General features: G+C 32.0%; 1 protein-coding gene across 1 annotated transcript in view; it reads left to right on the top strand.

Annotated features, from left to right (window-relative positions):
• Window positions 1–950: 950 nt before the first annotated feature.
• The window catches only part of LOC148271605 (solute carrier family 7 member 14), a gene marked incomplete at its 5' end in the record, with an annotated part of 126,007 nt that continues 111,095 nt past the window's right edge, over window positions 951–15,862 (top strand). The window contains one exon of the mRNA XM_088241181.1: window positions 951–1,095. Within this exon, the coding sequence (XP_088097307.1) occupies window positions 951–1,095 (145 nt within the window). The remainder of the gene's footprint in view (window positions 1,096–15,862) is intronic.

The raw sequence follows: 15,862 nt of genomic DNA, 5'->3' as shown, positions 1-15,862 counted from the left end.
ATTTAACCAACTACTACTACTACAACCATTACGCCGGTTTCCCGTAGGGGTAGGCAGAAAGGATTGACCGCCACATACGTCTATCCTGACATATATTCCTAGATTCTTCCAGACTCATACATCTTGTCATTTGTCAAAAAGAAAAAACATATATTTACATATGTACATATTTTAAAGGATTCAGAAAAGAGACGATGAGAAGAAACTTTTAAAGAAATAAAAGAGAAAAAATTTACGTTAATTTAAAAAACATCTTCAAAAATAATGGCACATTATAGTAAGAAAAGCAATATATTATTTTTATTCTAAACGAAATTAAAAGTTTAAATTTAATTCAACAGAGAGGGAAAATATTTTTGAGAAAGGAATATGGAAGTCTAGGCATTTACAGGGCTTAATCTCACCCACGTGATAAAGGTTTCAGCTCGTTTACTTCACAAAAGTCTACAGATGGAAGAGTTGAGGAAATGTGGATGTTCAAACATGGGCAGAAAGGTGAATGTTACACCGTGTGTAAAGTGGCCAATTAGACCAGCCAATGACTTGTCATAAGCCCTGTATATGCCTAGACTTCCATATTCCCTTCTCAAAAATGTTTTTCCTGACTGTTGAAATAAATTTAAATATAACTCCCTAGGGAGGAAATCCAGCCAGTCCGCAAGCATTTGGACATACTCAAAATTTTTCGTAATTAAAAGTAGTTAAAAAATACAAAATATGTTAAGCGCAGCTGAGAAAAAGGAAAGAATAAGAAGTATATCAAGTAATATACACGGGGTCACTCAAAAAAGATACTGATTGATAACAGTGATCGTGAAAATCTACGCACCTATTCCGTATGCCCTTTTAAAAAGTGATATTTATTTATTTTGTAAAATGTATCTGTCTTTCTTTCATGTAGTTATATAATAAACATTCTCGGTAAACACATTCTTTCCTTTTTATTCTAGGGCCAAACTGAACGACGTCGACAGAGATGCACTGAAGAGGGACGGGCTAACACTGTTCGGTAAACTGATTCGTACCAAGGATGTCGACGCCATGGGGAGGAAGGCGCAGAGGGATGCGGAAACAGGAAGAAAGCCCAAACTCTCGGTAAGTTCCGGCCAGGCGAACTAACGAGATAATGTTAACACACTGAATATCTGATACAACCAGTTAGAATTTTTTTATTTTCTTATATTTATTTTACTACTCCAGTTCCCATTACTTATTATTAAAATGGGAACTAAAAATTTACCTTCAATTTTATCTACAAAGTTAGATTAAGTTTTCCGTATAAAAAATAGAATATGAATACATTTTTTCCCCAAACATGTTCAGTTACAGATTACCGACGAAGATACTTTAAATTTCCTTACAAATAAAAATCGATCTTACTTATACCATTTCGATATATGCCGATGAAGATAGCGTTGTAGACAGTCATTTTTTTAAAATTTATTTTAGTTTTTGTTTGCATTTTCAATAGGTACACATAAGTAACGAATTTAAAAAACACTATTACATAAACACAAAAAAAATCCCACAAAGACATGGCCAGTGTGTGGGTCCATATTATTTTTAATTTAAATAAAGGTTTCTGGAGGGGTACGACAGATATCAAAAAATTAAGTGCTTATTTAAGAAAACAATTTTTTTGGCCAAAAAAATGAAAGTATTATAGTAAAAGTATATGCTATTTATTCAAAATAAATTAGTTGATTACTTTATAAAGTAAAAATAGGTCTATTAGAATTATTCTATGGGAAAGTTAAAAAATATTTACTAAAGAAAACAATTGATCAAAATAAGATTATAAAAACCTGCGGAACATGTAGTTTAAAATTTACATATGATAAAAAGTTATTCTGAACGCGCTCCAGTGAATCATACACTATAATGGGGCTATCAGACTGGATAAATACAGTCTCGTTAATATAAAATATTCATCCCTTTTGACAACAAACATTTTTCTTAAAACATGTTTTTTGTGTTATTTTATATATAATATGAAAGAAAGATAATCAGTCTTCCGCTTCAGGTGCCAGTCCAGAAACTAAGATGTATGGCAGTGAAAAACCGCCTTTATATTCCACTTCGACCCCTCCAGGAATCGAACTCGCAAACTCGAGCGACCACTGCACTGCACTGCTTTATTACGCTCTTTGATCTACAATCTACACGAACAAAGACAGAAGCTCTATGAATTCAACTAACTAATTCTAAAATACACATTAGTTACGGGTGTTTACCAGTCAATATCGCAAATTGGACGGCTTAAGTCTAATTCGTGATTCAGCTTATTTACTGATGCACACGGTGCACTGGGCTTCGTAGAACCGACACATTGCCATTATTGGTATCTGTGTACGTGTGTGTGAGTATTTCTCATCGAATCGGCAGCACAGCTTTATCATTATGTAGGGTCAGGTGGGGAACAGTGAAACACGGGGTACACTATAGCGGTAATAACATTTTCTTTATTTTTCTTCATTGCAACACTGTTTTTTCTACAGCCAATAAGAAATGAATATCCACCATCTTAATCCAGAGATAATTAGTAATATAATAGTATTCACGATCTTTGCTATTCGAAAATGTTATTCATTTGTGAGGAAATGAACTTTCTATTTAATATAATTGTTTGTAAGCCGTTTAATAAATCATACAGGCTTGCCGATTATTCTTACCTAACTTTTTGAATTTTTTATCTTATTATAAATAAAAATAAATATAAATAATATTAGCGTTCTTATAATTTACCTAAATATTTCAATTTTGGTGTCCATTTTCAACGAGTTGTAAATAACTTACTATTAGAAAATGGAAATAAAGTTAGGGTTGACTGGGGTTCTTTATTATTCCTTCTAAGTAAAGTCAAGCTGAAAAATCTTTATTCTATAATTTTATCGATTTACTGTAAGAAAAGTGTTACTAATAAATGTTAATTTTTCATCAACTAAATTAAATTGTTTTGTTGCACTGTTCCCCATCTAACCCTACATATTAAATTGATTTGGCCAGTGACAGATTTGCACCGGCAGCCTGATGCCTGGGGGTATTATAAAGATTTAGAAATTTTTTTTAAGGCTGTAGTCTGATAAAATGTAATAAAATCAAAAGATATTTAATAAAAAACGACGTTTTTTCACGATAACGTGCATTTGATCAAATTAATCATTTTTAAAGATAGTTCTGTTAAAAAATATGCCTAAAAATTTTATATAACTAAAATATAATTACATTTTGACTGGCAAATTACGCCTCTAAAAATTTAGGCTAAACATTGGTTCATTGATTTTCTACAAAGACTTAGTATTTAAGTTTAAAAAATCAAGTTATTTCAAGAAAGTGAATTCAGTATTAGATAGCGAAATCTTAATTTTTTGTTTTCAAAATGAAATTCGAGCATTTTAAATTGCTTAAATTTTGCATAAAATAATAGTTGGAAACCAAAAACAATAAAAATATTTTAGTTCAAACCCTTTTTAATAGAGTTATATACATAATGATTAAAGATAAACGGGAATTAGGCAAAAAATCCGAAAATTTCAATTTCCAATAAATCTCTTTATTATTTCCTTAAAAGTATTAGCCATTTGCGACGGTACATTTATGCCAAAGCTTAATCCAATTGTCCGTGCACTTTTTATAGGCCTGCAAAAGTATGATCTTTAGTCCTTGAAGCGAATTCTCTTTTATGGCATCAATCATCTCAAAGCGCGTTTCTCTTAACAGCAATTTTAGTCTTGGGAAATGAAAAAAGTCAGACCGGGCCTGGTCCGGAAAATACGGTGCTTGGCTGATGACAGTAGTCGAATTTTTAGCCAAAAGCTCCGAAACCATCAACTTTGCATGAGGTGGAGTATTATCGCGGTGTTAAATCTACGAATTGTCCTTCCATTTGTTGAATTGAATTGTAAATCCACGAATTCAGTATTTTTGGGACGAGGGGGGCAGAGACGCGTTTCATGCCCAAAACATCGGTCAAAATAAGATCTGCCGATTCATATGAGATGTTTAATAATACAACAAGCTCTCGAATTGGTACACATCGATTTTTCAACTCAATTTGCTTTACCGATTCATCTAAGCAATCACGAACGTCTTTGAACCTCTTATACCATTCGTATGCCCGTGTTTTTGACATACGCGATTCTCCAAAGACTTTATTCAACATTTTCAATAATTCAGCTCACGAAATTTCATTAGCAGTACAAAATTAGAAGCACGCTCTTTGTTTAAATTTTTTATTCACTGTAAAAATCGCCACACAGCAATTTTTTAAACTACAAACAGACGTTGACAGAATACTGAACATCCGATCGCCGTCAAATTTTGACAGATTGTCAGAAACAGCAATCTCAACGCGACAGCAAAATAAAAATAATAATTTCAAAAAATGCCGATTGGTGTTGCGTTGATATTTTAAATTAGAAATTCCTGTTTATTTTTTATCATATGAAATATCTACATATTTTTGAGAATGTTTTGGTTGTAAAATACGAGTATTTAGGGTACATTTTTAGCAAAATTTAAAGGCCATTCGAAGGCCGCTATGAGTAATAATATTTCGCTAAAAACGTACGTCAGAAATTAATAAATTACAACCAAAAATATTTTCTTAAAAATAAAAATAAAATATTCCACAAGAAAGAGGAACTACTAAAATATTGTTTTATATGACTGTTTTATTTCTTTGAGACGATAATTGAAGGCAAAATTTCACGTAGAATTATAGAAAAATATCCCGAAATCTGTTATTTATAATGCTTATACTTCTTTTGAAAACTAAAAATTTAAGATTTCGTTGCCACAGTTGTAATGTTCAATTTATTACTTTAAAATTGTTCACGTGTATTAATTAAATCCTAAGTTTTTCTAGAGAATCAATGTACCAAAGTTTGGTCAAAATTTTAGGAGGCGTAATCTGCCGGTCGAAAAGTAATTCTATTTTACTTACTTTAAAGTACACTTTTTAATAAAAATACCTTAAAAGCTATTAAACTACAAATTTTGAGTTTTTCCAAATGTTTGTAGATAAGAGACTAGATTACACCCTCTCAGGGGTCATTAAGATTAATACATTTTAACAGGGATGGAGATTACCTTAAAGAAGGGAATAAGGAAGTCTAGGCATTTACAGAGCTTATGACCTATTACTGGCTGGTTTGAGTGGCCGTTTTACACACTGCGTAACATTCACCATTTTCGAATATCCATATTTCTTCTATTCTTCTTTGTAACATTTTTTAAATATTTTCATCTGAATGTTTACTTAATTTTTTTTAATTTCGCTATTTTGAAAAAACGGCGATTTGAATTGGCTTAGTAAAATAACAATTGAATTAAAAGTTTCCACAATTATTGATGCCTTTAGTGAATATGATATTTCCCTTAGTCCACTCCAGTCTTGTTTTATAGATCGTATCCACCTCACTTCACACTTTTCATATTTATAAGTTAATATGATAATTTTAAATTAAATTAATTTTGAAATACTTGTTAATATACCAATCCACGTGAGTTTATCAAATAACCTGTCAACTGGTTAAAAAAAAAAACAAATAGAACAACACGACAAAAAGACTTCACTTATTAGCTCCGTATGTTTCGATGTATAATAATATTTAGTAATCACCATGAAAATTAAATAGGATAATATTCGTTAGTCAAGTGTACTTTGATAAAGAAGCTAGTGTAGCTTTGAAACCGGTCGGTAAAAAAATAAGTGGTTAAAAAATAAAGTGGTTTTATATGATCCCTATTTACTTTATTATAAAGAATAATCACAAAGTTAGCGCTTTGAAAATAAATTTTATACACATTGTCAATTCTAAAGGAAATTTAGAGCGTTCGGTTTACTCTTGAGATGGGCGATTCGGTTATTTAAAAGAAGTAGCAGTAACAGTTACCGTGGTACAAATAAAACTGTTTTGCGAAACGCATTCTAAATAACAGTTTAGAGCAGCGCAGCGTATGAAAAACTTGTAAGCTTCCCCCCTTCCCCAAGAAACGAAACAAAAATTAAAATAATGCAAACATCAGGAGGGGATTGGCGGCTACGGGTTTTGCCTACACTGCTGTAAACCATTTGCGTATTAATAATATCAACTGTTTCAGAATAATAACGTGTAAGAGTTAATGGGGGATTTACATCTTGGTTTGCGATCTTAAAAGGCGTGAAACGGGGATGTGTAATGTCATCATGGTTGTTTAATCTATGAAATGTTTAACTGTATGAAAGAGATAGAATGTATGGGTATTGGAGCTAAAATTGATAATTTTTCAGTAAGCTGCTTATTGTATGCTGATGATGCAGTTCTGTTAGCAAGCAGCAAGGACGATTTGCATCAAATAGTCTCTAAAATGTATGATGTATGCCTGGAGAGCGAATTGGCGATGAACGAAAGTAAGTCAAAAGTGATGGTATTGAAAAGGGATAGTGAGGTTACTGACTGCACATTAAATGTAAACAACGAATGTTTCGAACAAGTAGAAGAATTTGTGTATCTGGGAAGCATGTTTTCAAGAGATGGAAAAATATGTTGAAAGGAGAGTGAATGCGGGCAACAAAATGAACGAAACACTAAGTACAGTAATTGCTAATAAAAATATGTCAATCGAAGCTAAACTGGCAGTGCACAACGGAGCTTTAGTCCCAACACTTATCTACGGAAGTGAAACATGGAACTGGTAGAGAAAGGATGAAAGCCGAGTGAACGCGGTTGAAATGCGATCTCTTAGACGAATGTGTAGGAAATCAATGTATGACAGGGCTTATTGCCAAATGGCAATTTCTTCCAACCAACCAATAAAATAAAAGTTTTATTTTTATAATTCAAGTTACAGAACATATTCAATAGAAAAAAAGATTAAAACGCTTAAGATATATTAAAATAGTGTACTCAATGGGAAAAGGGAAAAAAAGAGGAAAAAGGAAAGGAGGAAAGGAGAAAAAATTAAAGAAGAGAAAGGAGATGTTTCTTCAGACGTGATTTAAACAGAGATAATGTAGTAACATCTTTGATGGTGGAAGGGAGATGATTTCACAGTCGAGCCGCATGGACACTATATGAGTTAGAGAAGAAAGAGGAATTGTGGATGGGTATTAAGAGAGTGCCTTGAGAATTAGAACGAAGTGGTAAACCATGAACTGATAAGCGTTGAAATTTTTCACGCAGGTATATAGGAGCGTTAGGACTATGAAGTACATTGAACAGAAGTGAGAGGGAGTGATAGTCTCTCCGCTGTCTAATTTTGAGCCATTTCAGTTGCCTACGATAATCAGAAATGTGGTCATAATTCTTTTCATAAATCTTAAGTCTGGTCATGTCAAAAGCAGACAGAACCGAAGGGCATGTATGACAAGATGTATAAATTTGGAAAAAGCTAGGAATGTATGCTAGGCTAGACGTGTGTGGCAGTCCATTCTCTCTTCCTACCCCTACGGGGAAATCTCGTGATGGTAGTAGTAATAGTAGTAGTTAAAATAACTGATTATTTTTTTTACCACGTCAGTTTGTACACTATTCGGTGAAACAACGTATTATAAGGGAAAGTAAGAGAGTACATCGATAATTTGATCCAGTCAAGTGCCCGTTCTCTGAGTGCCCTTGTTCGCATTATTCGGGCGTTATTGGTGTTTGGCCAGGTATTCGAGTTTATTGAATGATCGAATACAGTTCCGAGCGGTGACGGTCGCGTCACCGCTCGGTGGGATGGTAGGTGTTAGGTGGAAGGTGGAAGGTACTATCCACCCACAAAACTACAACACCTCGTGCTATTTATTTCTTTATTTTATTGAAATCTTCAAGTACAAAGATTAGGAACTTTGGCTGACTTATTGCTAAAAGCAATACGTTCCAGCCAACCACGAAATAGACTGGTCAGAAGAAGATTTCATTGTAAACCTAATTCATTTTAAATAACAGCTGTTTTTTTAATGAAGAAATAAGGCTTGCACATATGAACGTAGTTATGCAAAAGAGCAGCCAGTACATAATTTTGTAAAATTGAAATATTGATGTTATCGGGCGCAATAAGGTCAACGCTATATTCTGCTAAAAACAGCCAGACCGCTTTCATACAAAAAAACTGCATGAATCATCTTCTGAAAATGGTGTCGATCACAAAAATGGGATTTCTCAATTTGCAGAAAACACCCACAGCACTTGAACAATCTTGCGGTACTTAAAAAATCATTAAAATTGGTCAAATACATAATTAAATTCATGTTTGTAAAATAAAAAAAAACTAATGTGTTCATTGTTTACCATTTGTTAAAGTCAAAAACATTTCAGCTATTGCGTAGATTAAATTATTTAATCTTTTCACAAAGGTGCTATTGTATCAATTTCACTTTTCTATGGCTGGCTGTTTTCTGCATAACTACGTTCATAATAACTTACTCGAAAATAAAAGTACACTATGTCATACATTGTTAAAGGACGATGAATGTGGAATCAGGTAAGAAGGAGAGAGAAAGAGGAACCAAGAAAAAAATGATTTTTTTCTTTATTAAAAAAAACAATGAGAATGAAGAGAGATCAACTTTAAACAGAAGAGGAATTTCTAGACAATGATCCGCCATGTCGAGGAATGGAAAGTGTTTTCTCCTGAGAAAAGTGAAACAAAAGACTATCAACAGACTCTCAACAAGATATTTTAGAGCTCCAGGGTTGTGATGAATATTATAAATATGTGAGCAAGATTAAAAGTTTATGCTATTGATTACCATAAATGTAATAAGTGTTATTTTGAAGAAAATATCAGCTTTTTAATAGCCGTATTTTGAAAATGAATTTTTAAATATGCGATTATAAGTTAGGTATTATTCGTTGTGTAGTGCTTGCTGCGTTCGTCTACCATTATTGAAGTCCTAGGAAGGTCGACGTGAAATATCTATTAACGGTTGTTGTGCACTTCAATATTTCATGTTCCTGGACTGGCACGTGATACGTTACACTGATCACTTTACCATCATGAAACAGATGACCAATATACGCTGCATTTAGGGTACACCATCGCGTCCGGATAAGGATATGTTGATGATGATGAATGAATTTAAGAACCAAAATTTATTTAATAGTTATTTAAATAGATCAAGTCAAAAAAGGAATCGTGTGTTAGAAATACCACACTGTAAAGCGAGGCTCGCACAGAGACATGCATATTTTATAGGCCCGAAAATTATTAATTCTTTTTTACTGATAATATTTCATTGATTACAAACATTCAAAATTTTCCTTCTTTTAAAAAACATGCACTATCCTGGATTAAAACTAAAGATATGAACTCTTTTTTTCTATGATTTATTTTGTTGCACTTTAATAAGGAATATTTTTGTGTTTTTTTAAATATTTTTTATTTCCTTTTTTAATTACTATAAAAATAAATACCATATTATCTTTTACAGAGTATTTTATTTTTTCTTTCTTATGTTACACAAAAATATTATAACTGTTCATTATTTATTAAAGGAGCAAAAATTCATTAACATTTTCTTGTATACCCCCGAAAAGGCCATGCCTTCGTGGGTTTTTTTGTTTTCTTTTTTTACTACTAATATGTATTTAATTGCTATGTAATTATGCTTTATTTTTTTAATACTCTGTTTTATCACTTACGTTTATTGTAAAAAAAATAAAATTAAAAAAATTATCGACAAAAAAACCATTGCCCTTTGAATGATTGAAACCGAGACGGAGACTTACGATCTTTAAAACGGTTTCCGATATGTGTAAAATCCCCAAATTAAGCACTTTCTAGGAGGAAGAGACGATTCAGAATACCAACCCCGGTGTGGCACCTACAGCCGCTAAAGTGTCAGACAAAATTACGTGAAATATCATGGTATTTTTATTTTATTTCTTTTATTATGATCCACAAACAATAAACAATACATACAACGTTGAACAGAATCCTGAACTCCCTGTATTTTGCTGTTTTTTTTTTATATATATGTTATATCTGTTTTCTTACTTTGGTTCCTCTTTCACTCTCCTTCCGAACTCATTATCTGATTCCAAATTCCTCATCCCTTAATATGTAAAACATAATGTACTTTTTTAAAGTTAATATGTGCAAGTCTTAACTCCCAATGAAAAAGCAGTTGCTATTTTAAAATAATTAGCTTTTTTTATATATTAGGTGGGCTGAAAAGTTCATAGGCTGACTCATAGATGACGTTACTAGAATTAAATCTTTTCGTAATTGCCAACCTTGAAAAGATACGTGTATAAAATTGACAGATGTCGGACATTTGGTTCGTGAGATATAGCAATGTGAGTGAAACTACTTTAATTATGAAAAAATAGATAAAAAATAATTTCGTGTGTTAATGGAGCGTTGCTTTTTGGCGAAAAAAAATACTGTTGAAGCCAAGACTTGGCTTGATAAACATTATTCGGACTCTGCACCGGGAAAATCAACCATTGACAAGTGGTTTTTGGTTGGCTGGAAGATAATGCTTTTAGAAATAAACCCGCCAAAGTACTTATTCTTTGTACTTGAAGTTTAAAATAAAAAAATAAATAAACATTGGTAAAATATTAACAATTTGTTACGTTTCGATATTGTTTATCAATTATTTGTGAACACAACATGTACAAAAAAGTAAAAGAACGGTTTGAATAAAAAAAAATCTCTATTAGACGTCTGCCTGTTTATCGCGACATCCTATGTCAAGCCTTGGCTGCAATGCACTTTAGCGGTAAAAGCGCCCTACCAGGACTCGTGCTTTTTGAAGGCTGTGAAGGCATACGAAACGGTCGACAAAACTATACTAAAAGCCGCTATACAGAAGTTTTGCAAGCATTTGTGGTATTTAGCAGACGAAGTGTCTATCTTGTCTCTATTTGACGATGACATTAACCAAGAAAGTAAGGTAAAAATAGTTGCTAATTTGGCCAAAGAAAATCCATCGGTCCACAATAAACGCTACATTCCATCGTGAGAAGAACTTAGCGGGCCTCTTTTCGAAAAAAACATCGATGACTTTGTTTCCATGAACAGCAGATCCTTTTTCAGGCGACTCAAAGTTGATGACAGTTTTCTCATGGAGTGTCCTACTTCGTGGCCTGCTAATGCTTCGTTTCAACATGCTAAAATGAAGGTGCAGTCACTGAAAGTAGTTAATGATACGGCTGAAAGAGCTGTTAAGTTGATGCAAGACTTTCATGGCTTAATCACAGTGGACGAGGAACATCCTGACTGTAAAAAACAAACCTGAAAAAGAAAATTCAATTAATAATGTCCTTTAAATAATTTATATATATAATACATAATAAATATGATACAATAATCAAAGTACCATTGTTTTATTTACAAAATAAATATTGAGTTAAAATATTCCTCTACAGTTTCCATACAAACTTTTATATTTAAAGTTTGACATCAAGTCGGCACGGGTTATCGCTATCCGATTTCAATAATATTTATTATTTCAGTTATTAAGGTCAAATGGAACAAAATAAGAGGGTATGCGTGTCTCAATCTGTAAAAAAATTGCCCTTATAGTCTGGGACACCCTAATGTGTATGTCATATCATAAAAAGAAAAACACATTTGATCTGAATGTAATACCAAAATATCGTATACATTTTAGTGAAACTAATCCAAAACAGTAAAAAAATGTCTACGTATTTAGTTTTTTATGGGATCTTCGTTCTTTCTTTTATTTTTACGGGACCAAAGCTATATAACTTAGTGTCTTACATCTGGAAAAACGAAAGTAGGAAAGGTTTTGGGAAAAAAATTGGCAAACGGTTATTAGACATGGGAAGCAAAGAGTCAGAAAATTTGTTACCAATTATAACTTAATTTGTAGATAATATGTTTATATCATAAACGTACCTATATGTTATGTACATACTTGCATATAATTTACATACTTATTACATCTTATAAACAATATTTGAGTTTGTCCAAATGTTTGTACACAAAAGACTGGATTTCACCCCCTCGGAAGTCGTTAAGATTAACAAATTACAACAGGGAAGGAGAATACCTTAAAGAAGGTAATATGGAAATCTAGGCATTTACAGGGCTTATGACCTGTCATTGACTGGTTTGAGTGGCCACTTTACACACTGTGTAACATTCACCATTTTGCCTATGTTTGAACATCCATATTTCTTCAATTCTTCCATCTGTTGATTTTAGTGAAGTTAAAGAGCTGAAACCTTTATTAACATGAAGAGATTCATTTGACTGGATACTAGGTAAAGCCTAAAAACAATTTTCCAATTTTTTAAACTTCTTCTTGGACCAGTTGGTTTTATTACAATATTTGAGTTTGTCCAATTGTTTGTAGACAAAATACTGGATTTCACCCCCTCAGGAGAGTGGCTCTTTCACTTCACTAAAATCAACAAACTGAAGAAATATGGATGTTCAAACATGGGCAAAATGGTGAATGTTACACAGTGTATTAAGTGGCCACTTAAACCAGCCATTGACAGGTCATATGTCCTGTAAATGCCTAGACTTCCATATTACCTTCTTTAAGGTATTCTCCATCCCTGTTGTAATTTGTTAATATTGTATAAACACTTATTACATTATATATAGACTTATATATTGTATAATGTGCATACTTAAATATTACATTTATACTAATCATATAGCATACATGTATTATAAATTTATTTTACAACACTTAGAAAGGTATATTTGTGTACACTTTTGTAAAAACGCTCCCATATTATTATTTTTTCTGCCGCAACATATCGGTTCCTTAAAACAGGCATTGCCTATATAGGAACCAATAGATTTTTTCAAGTATTTTGCTATTCCGCTTGTGTGATTTTTCTAAGATATAAATAAATAATAAATGAAAATAACTTGAAAATGCTATGAATATCGCTGACTCTAGTTGATTGCACTATTAGAAAGTCTACAAAGACACTCGAATTAATGATGCTGTTACCAGGTTCTACGATAAGATCAATAAAAGTTCAAACAAGAACATATTAAACAATACCTAGAGATAAAATATTGCTCTAGGGACTTGGCCTGGTTTGGACGCCAGCGAGAGTTTCGAGCGCATAAAAGCATCTCGAGGCTTTAAATACAAAGTATTGTCAGACAAGCACGCTGAAAGAAAATCTATGAAAGGTTTAAGAGAGGTTGGCTTCCCCCTCATTATAACATAAACTTTAACGATTCGCTGTTTTTAATAGCACGTTAAAATATTTTATTACTTGTTGAACCTTCTTAACCCTACAATGGTCGCGCCTCATTATGTGACGCGAGTGGTCGTGCGGGATACATTTATCAATATTAAAAAGAAAAGCTAATTTATCGTTATTTTTTTTAATTGAAATTATAACAAAACTTTATTGGTATCTAAAATTGAATTTTTGAAAATATTTATCTCTTACATAATCGTTATAAAAATATGTCATTAGAAATAATACATTTTTGGACGCCAATTTGAGACAAACAACAAAAAACAGAGATAAACAGTCTTGTTCGATATGTTTTGTCAGGCTATATCCTATAAAGCCAGGGTGGTACAGATGCAATGTTATGCTAGCGAGTTCTTCCTTTATTTGATGATGCATTATTTAACCAAAGGGTATCAACGCCCTTAATATATATCGGTCCCGCATATCGGTACTTCACCATCTGAAAATAGGAAAGTATCACATACTACGAATACCGATAAAAATATACGAAATGGATTAAGAATAATTAAATGTATTTTAAATCAATGTGGATATTGTGGAGAAATGTTTTCATGCATAACTTTGAAAAATAAATTATAAAAAAATATGTCACAAAAAACGCGACATGTTTGGCATTGATAATTGTGACGTCAAGATTCATGACGCTGTTCCATACAAAATTGAAAGGTTAGAACAAAGTTTAAAATTAACATGAATCGAGACGTATTAGCGGCGTGGCTAATGCAATGACCGTTTTGGCGGGAATTCAAAATTACAAATTTAAAAATATTTTTTTTGCTACTTTTTAGTAAATACGTTGTGGTAAGTAGTACTTTAAAAATGTGAAAAAAAAGTCATATATTTCTATTCGGGACCAGCTGGAGGAACCTCATCTGCGATATCTGCTTCTTACTCCGATTCGGATCGATAATTCTATTCTTTGAGGAAATCTTGCTCAGAACTCATCGGAACTCTAATCCTCTGAGTAAGTAATCCTTGTTGTTCGGTTTACGAAGCCACGGTTCAATTTGAATTTCTTATCTTTTACCCGTAGTTTTACTGCCCACAAAATATTACTTATTCAAATTATTTATGACTACACTCATTATTAAATGTATATTGTACAATATGTAAACATAAAATCGAGGCTTTACTGCCAGAATTCATTGATTCGTTAAAACAAGTTCCGATATTATTTATATATATGTTTTTCTTTTATTCGGGAAACATACAGTACAGTTACATTGTTTTATATTTTACACAGTTAGACTTAACTCTAATGGACCAGTGAAGTTTTGAAGATGATAGCATTCAAAGCTTTTTTTATTCTTTCTACGCATTATTTTTCTCACAATTTTCTTTAAAGTTTTGAAAGAGTAATCTTTATTCTAGGCATAACATAAAATTTGAAATTAACATCTAGCACCTGTATTTAAAAACATTTGAAATATACAAAGAGTGTTGACTTAATGCGTTCTGTCAGTATAGCCTCGATTTAATCAAACGATGATTATTGATGATATGAAATTCAATAAACATCTAAGATACAAAATAAAAATTGTAAAAAAACCCATACGTAACAGGTCGCGTGGGTTACATACACCACACACTTGGACAGATTCCCCTGACACGTCCAAGCGTCTCCAGAGCTGAGAAAATAGATATGCAATTTGAAGTACACGGAGTTTGAAGTTACACACTAGCATTGATTTCGAGATATTACATTTTTAATGGTAGTGGGCTTTATATCATGTACCCCGCGCGACAACTGCAGGGTTAAAAAGGGAATTTGGAAATATATTTTTGACGTTTACAAGACTAATTATCTGTCATTGGTTAGTTTAAACATTGTAACATTCAGCATTCTGGAACATCCGGTTTTCTTCAATTCACCTATTTGTTGGCTTTTGTGAAATAAGAGAGCTCAAACCTTTATTGATGCAGTTTAATTTATCGGAACTATTTAATCTACAGCAATGCTTAAGCAACGTCTGAAATAAGCGTATTTCCAAATGTCTGAGGATAAATCATCATTATCATTTACCTATCCACACCCATTAATGCATAGAGCACTGCATTAGTACTCTGGTTGCGGAGTGTCTGGATTATTTTGTGTTTTTTTTATTTTTTATTTTTGTTTTTTAAAATAAACATAAGTGATAAAACAGAGTATTTAAAAAAAAAGTAAAATTACATAGCAATGAAATACATATTAATAATAAACAAAAAAATTCCACAAAGGCATGGCCTGATCGTGGGGATACAAGAAAATGTTAATGAATTTTTGCTCCTATAATAAATAATGGACAGTTATAATATTTTTGTGTATCATAAGAAAGAAAAAAATAAAATATTCTGGAAAAGATAAACTTGAATTTTTTTTATAGTAATTAAAAAAGGAAATAAAAAAATATATAAAGAAAAAAAAACACAATAATATTCCTTATTATTAAAGGGCAACAAAATATTTCATAGAAAAAAAGAGTTCATATCTTTAGTACTTTGTATTATTATTATCTTTTTGTTATTTTTATATTTATTGAATAAATTACATAATTGAACTAACAATTTATTCCTCATTGGGAAAACCCGTGCCGAAAAAGATATTTTACAATTTTAGTTTAGTGTGAAGTATGAAGGCGTCTGGAAATTGGATATTTATTTAGTGAAAACCAAAAGTCGCCTATACAACGCCTGCATAACACCTA

Source organism: Micrasema longulum, unplaced genomic scaffold (genome assembly GCF_059751315.1).
Source record: "Micrasema longulum isolate JH-2025_06_02 unplaced genomic scaffold, ASM5975131v1 h1tg002774l, whole genome shotgun sequence".
Taxonomy (NCBI): domain Eukaryota; kingdom Metazoa; phylum Arthropoda; class Insecta; order Trichoptera; family Brachycentridae; genus Micrasema; species Micrasema longulum.
Note: the sequence above shows the minus strand (reverse complement) of the source record. Positions and strands in the feature narration are given on the sequence as shown.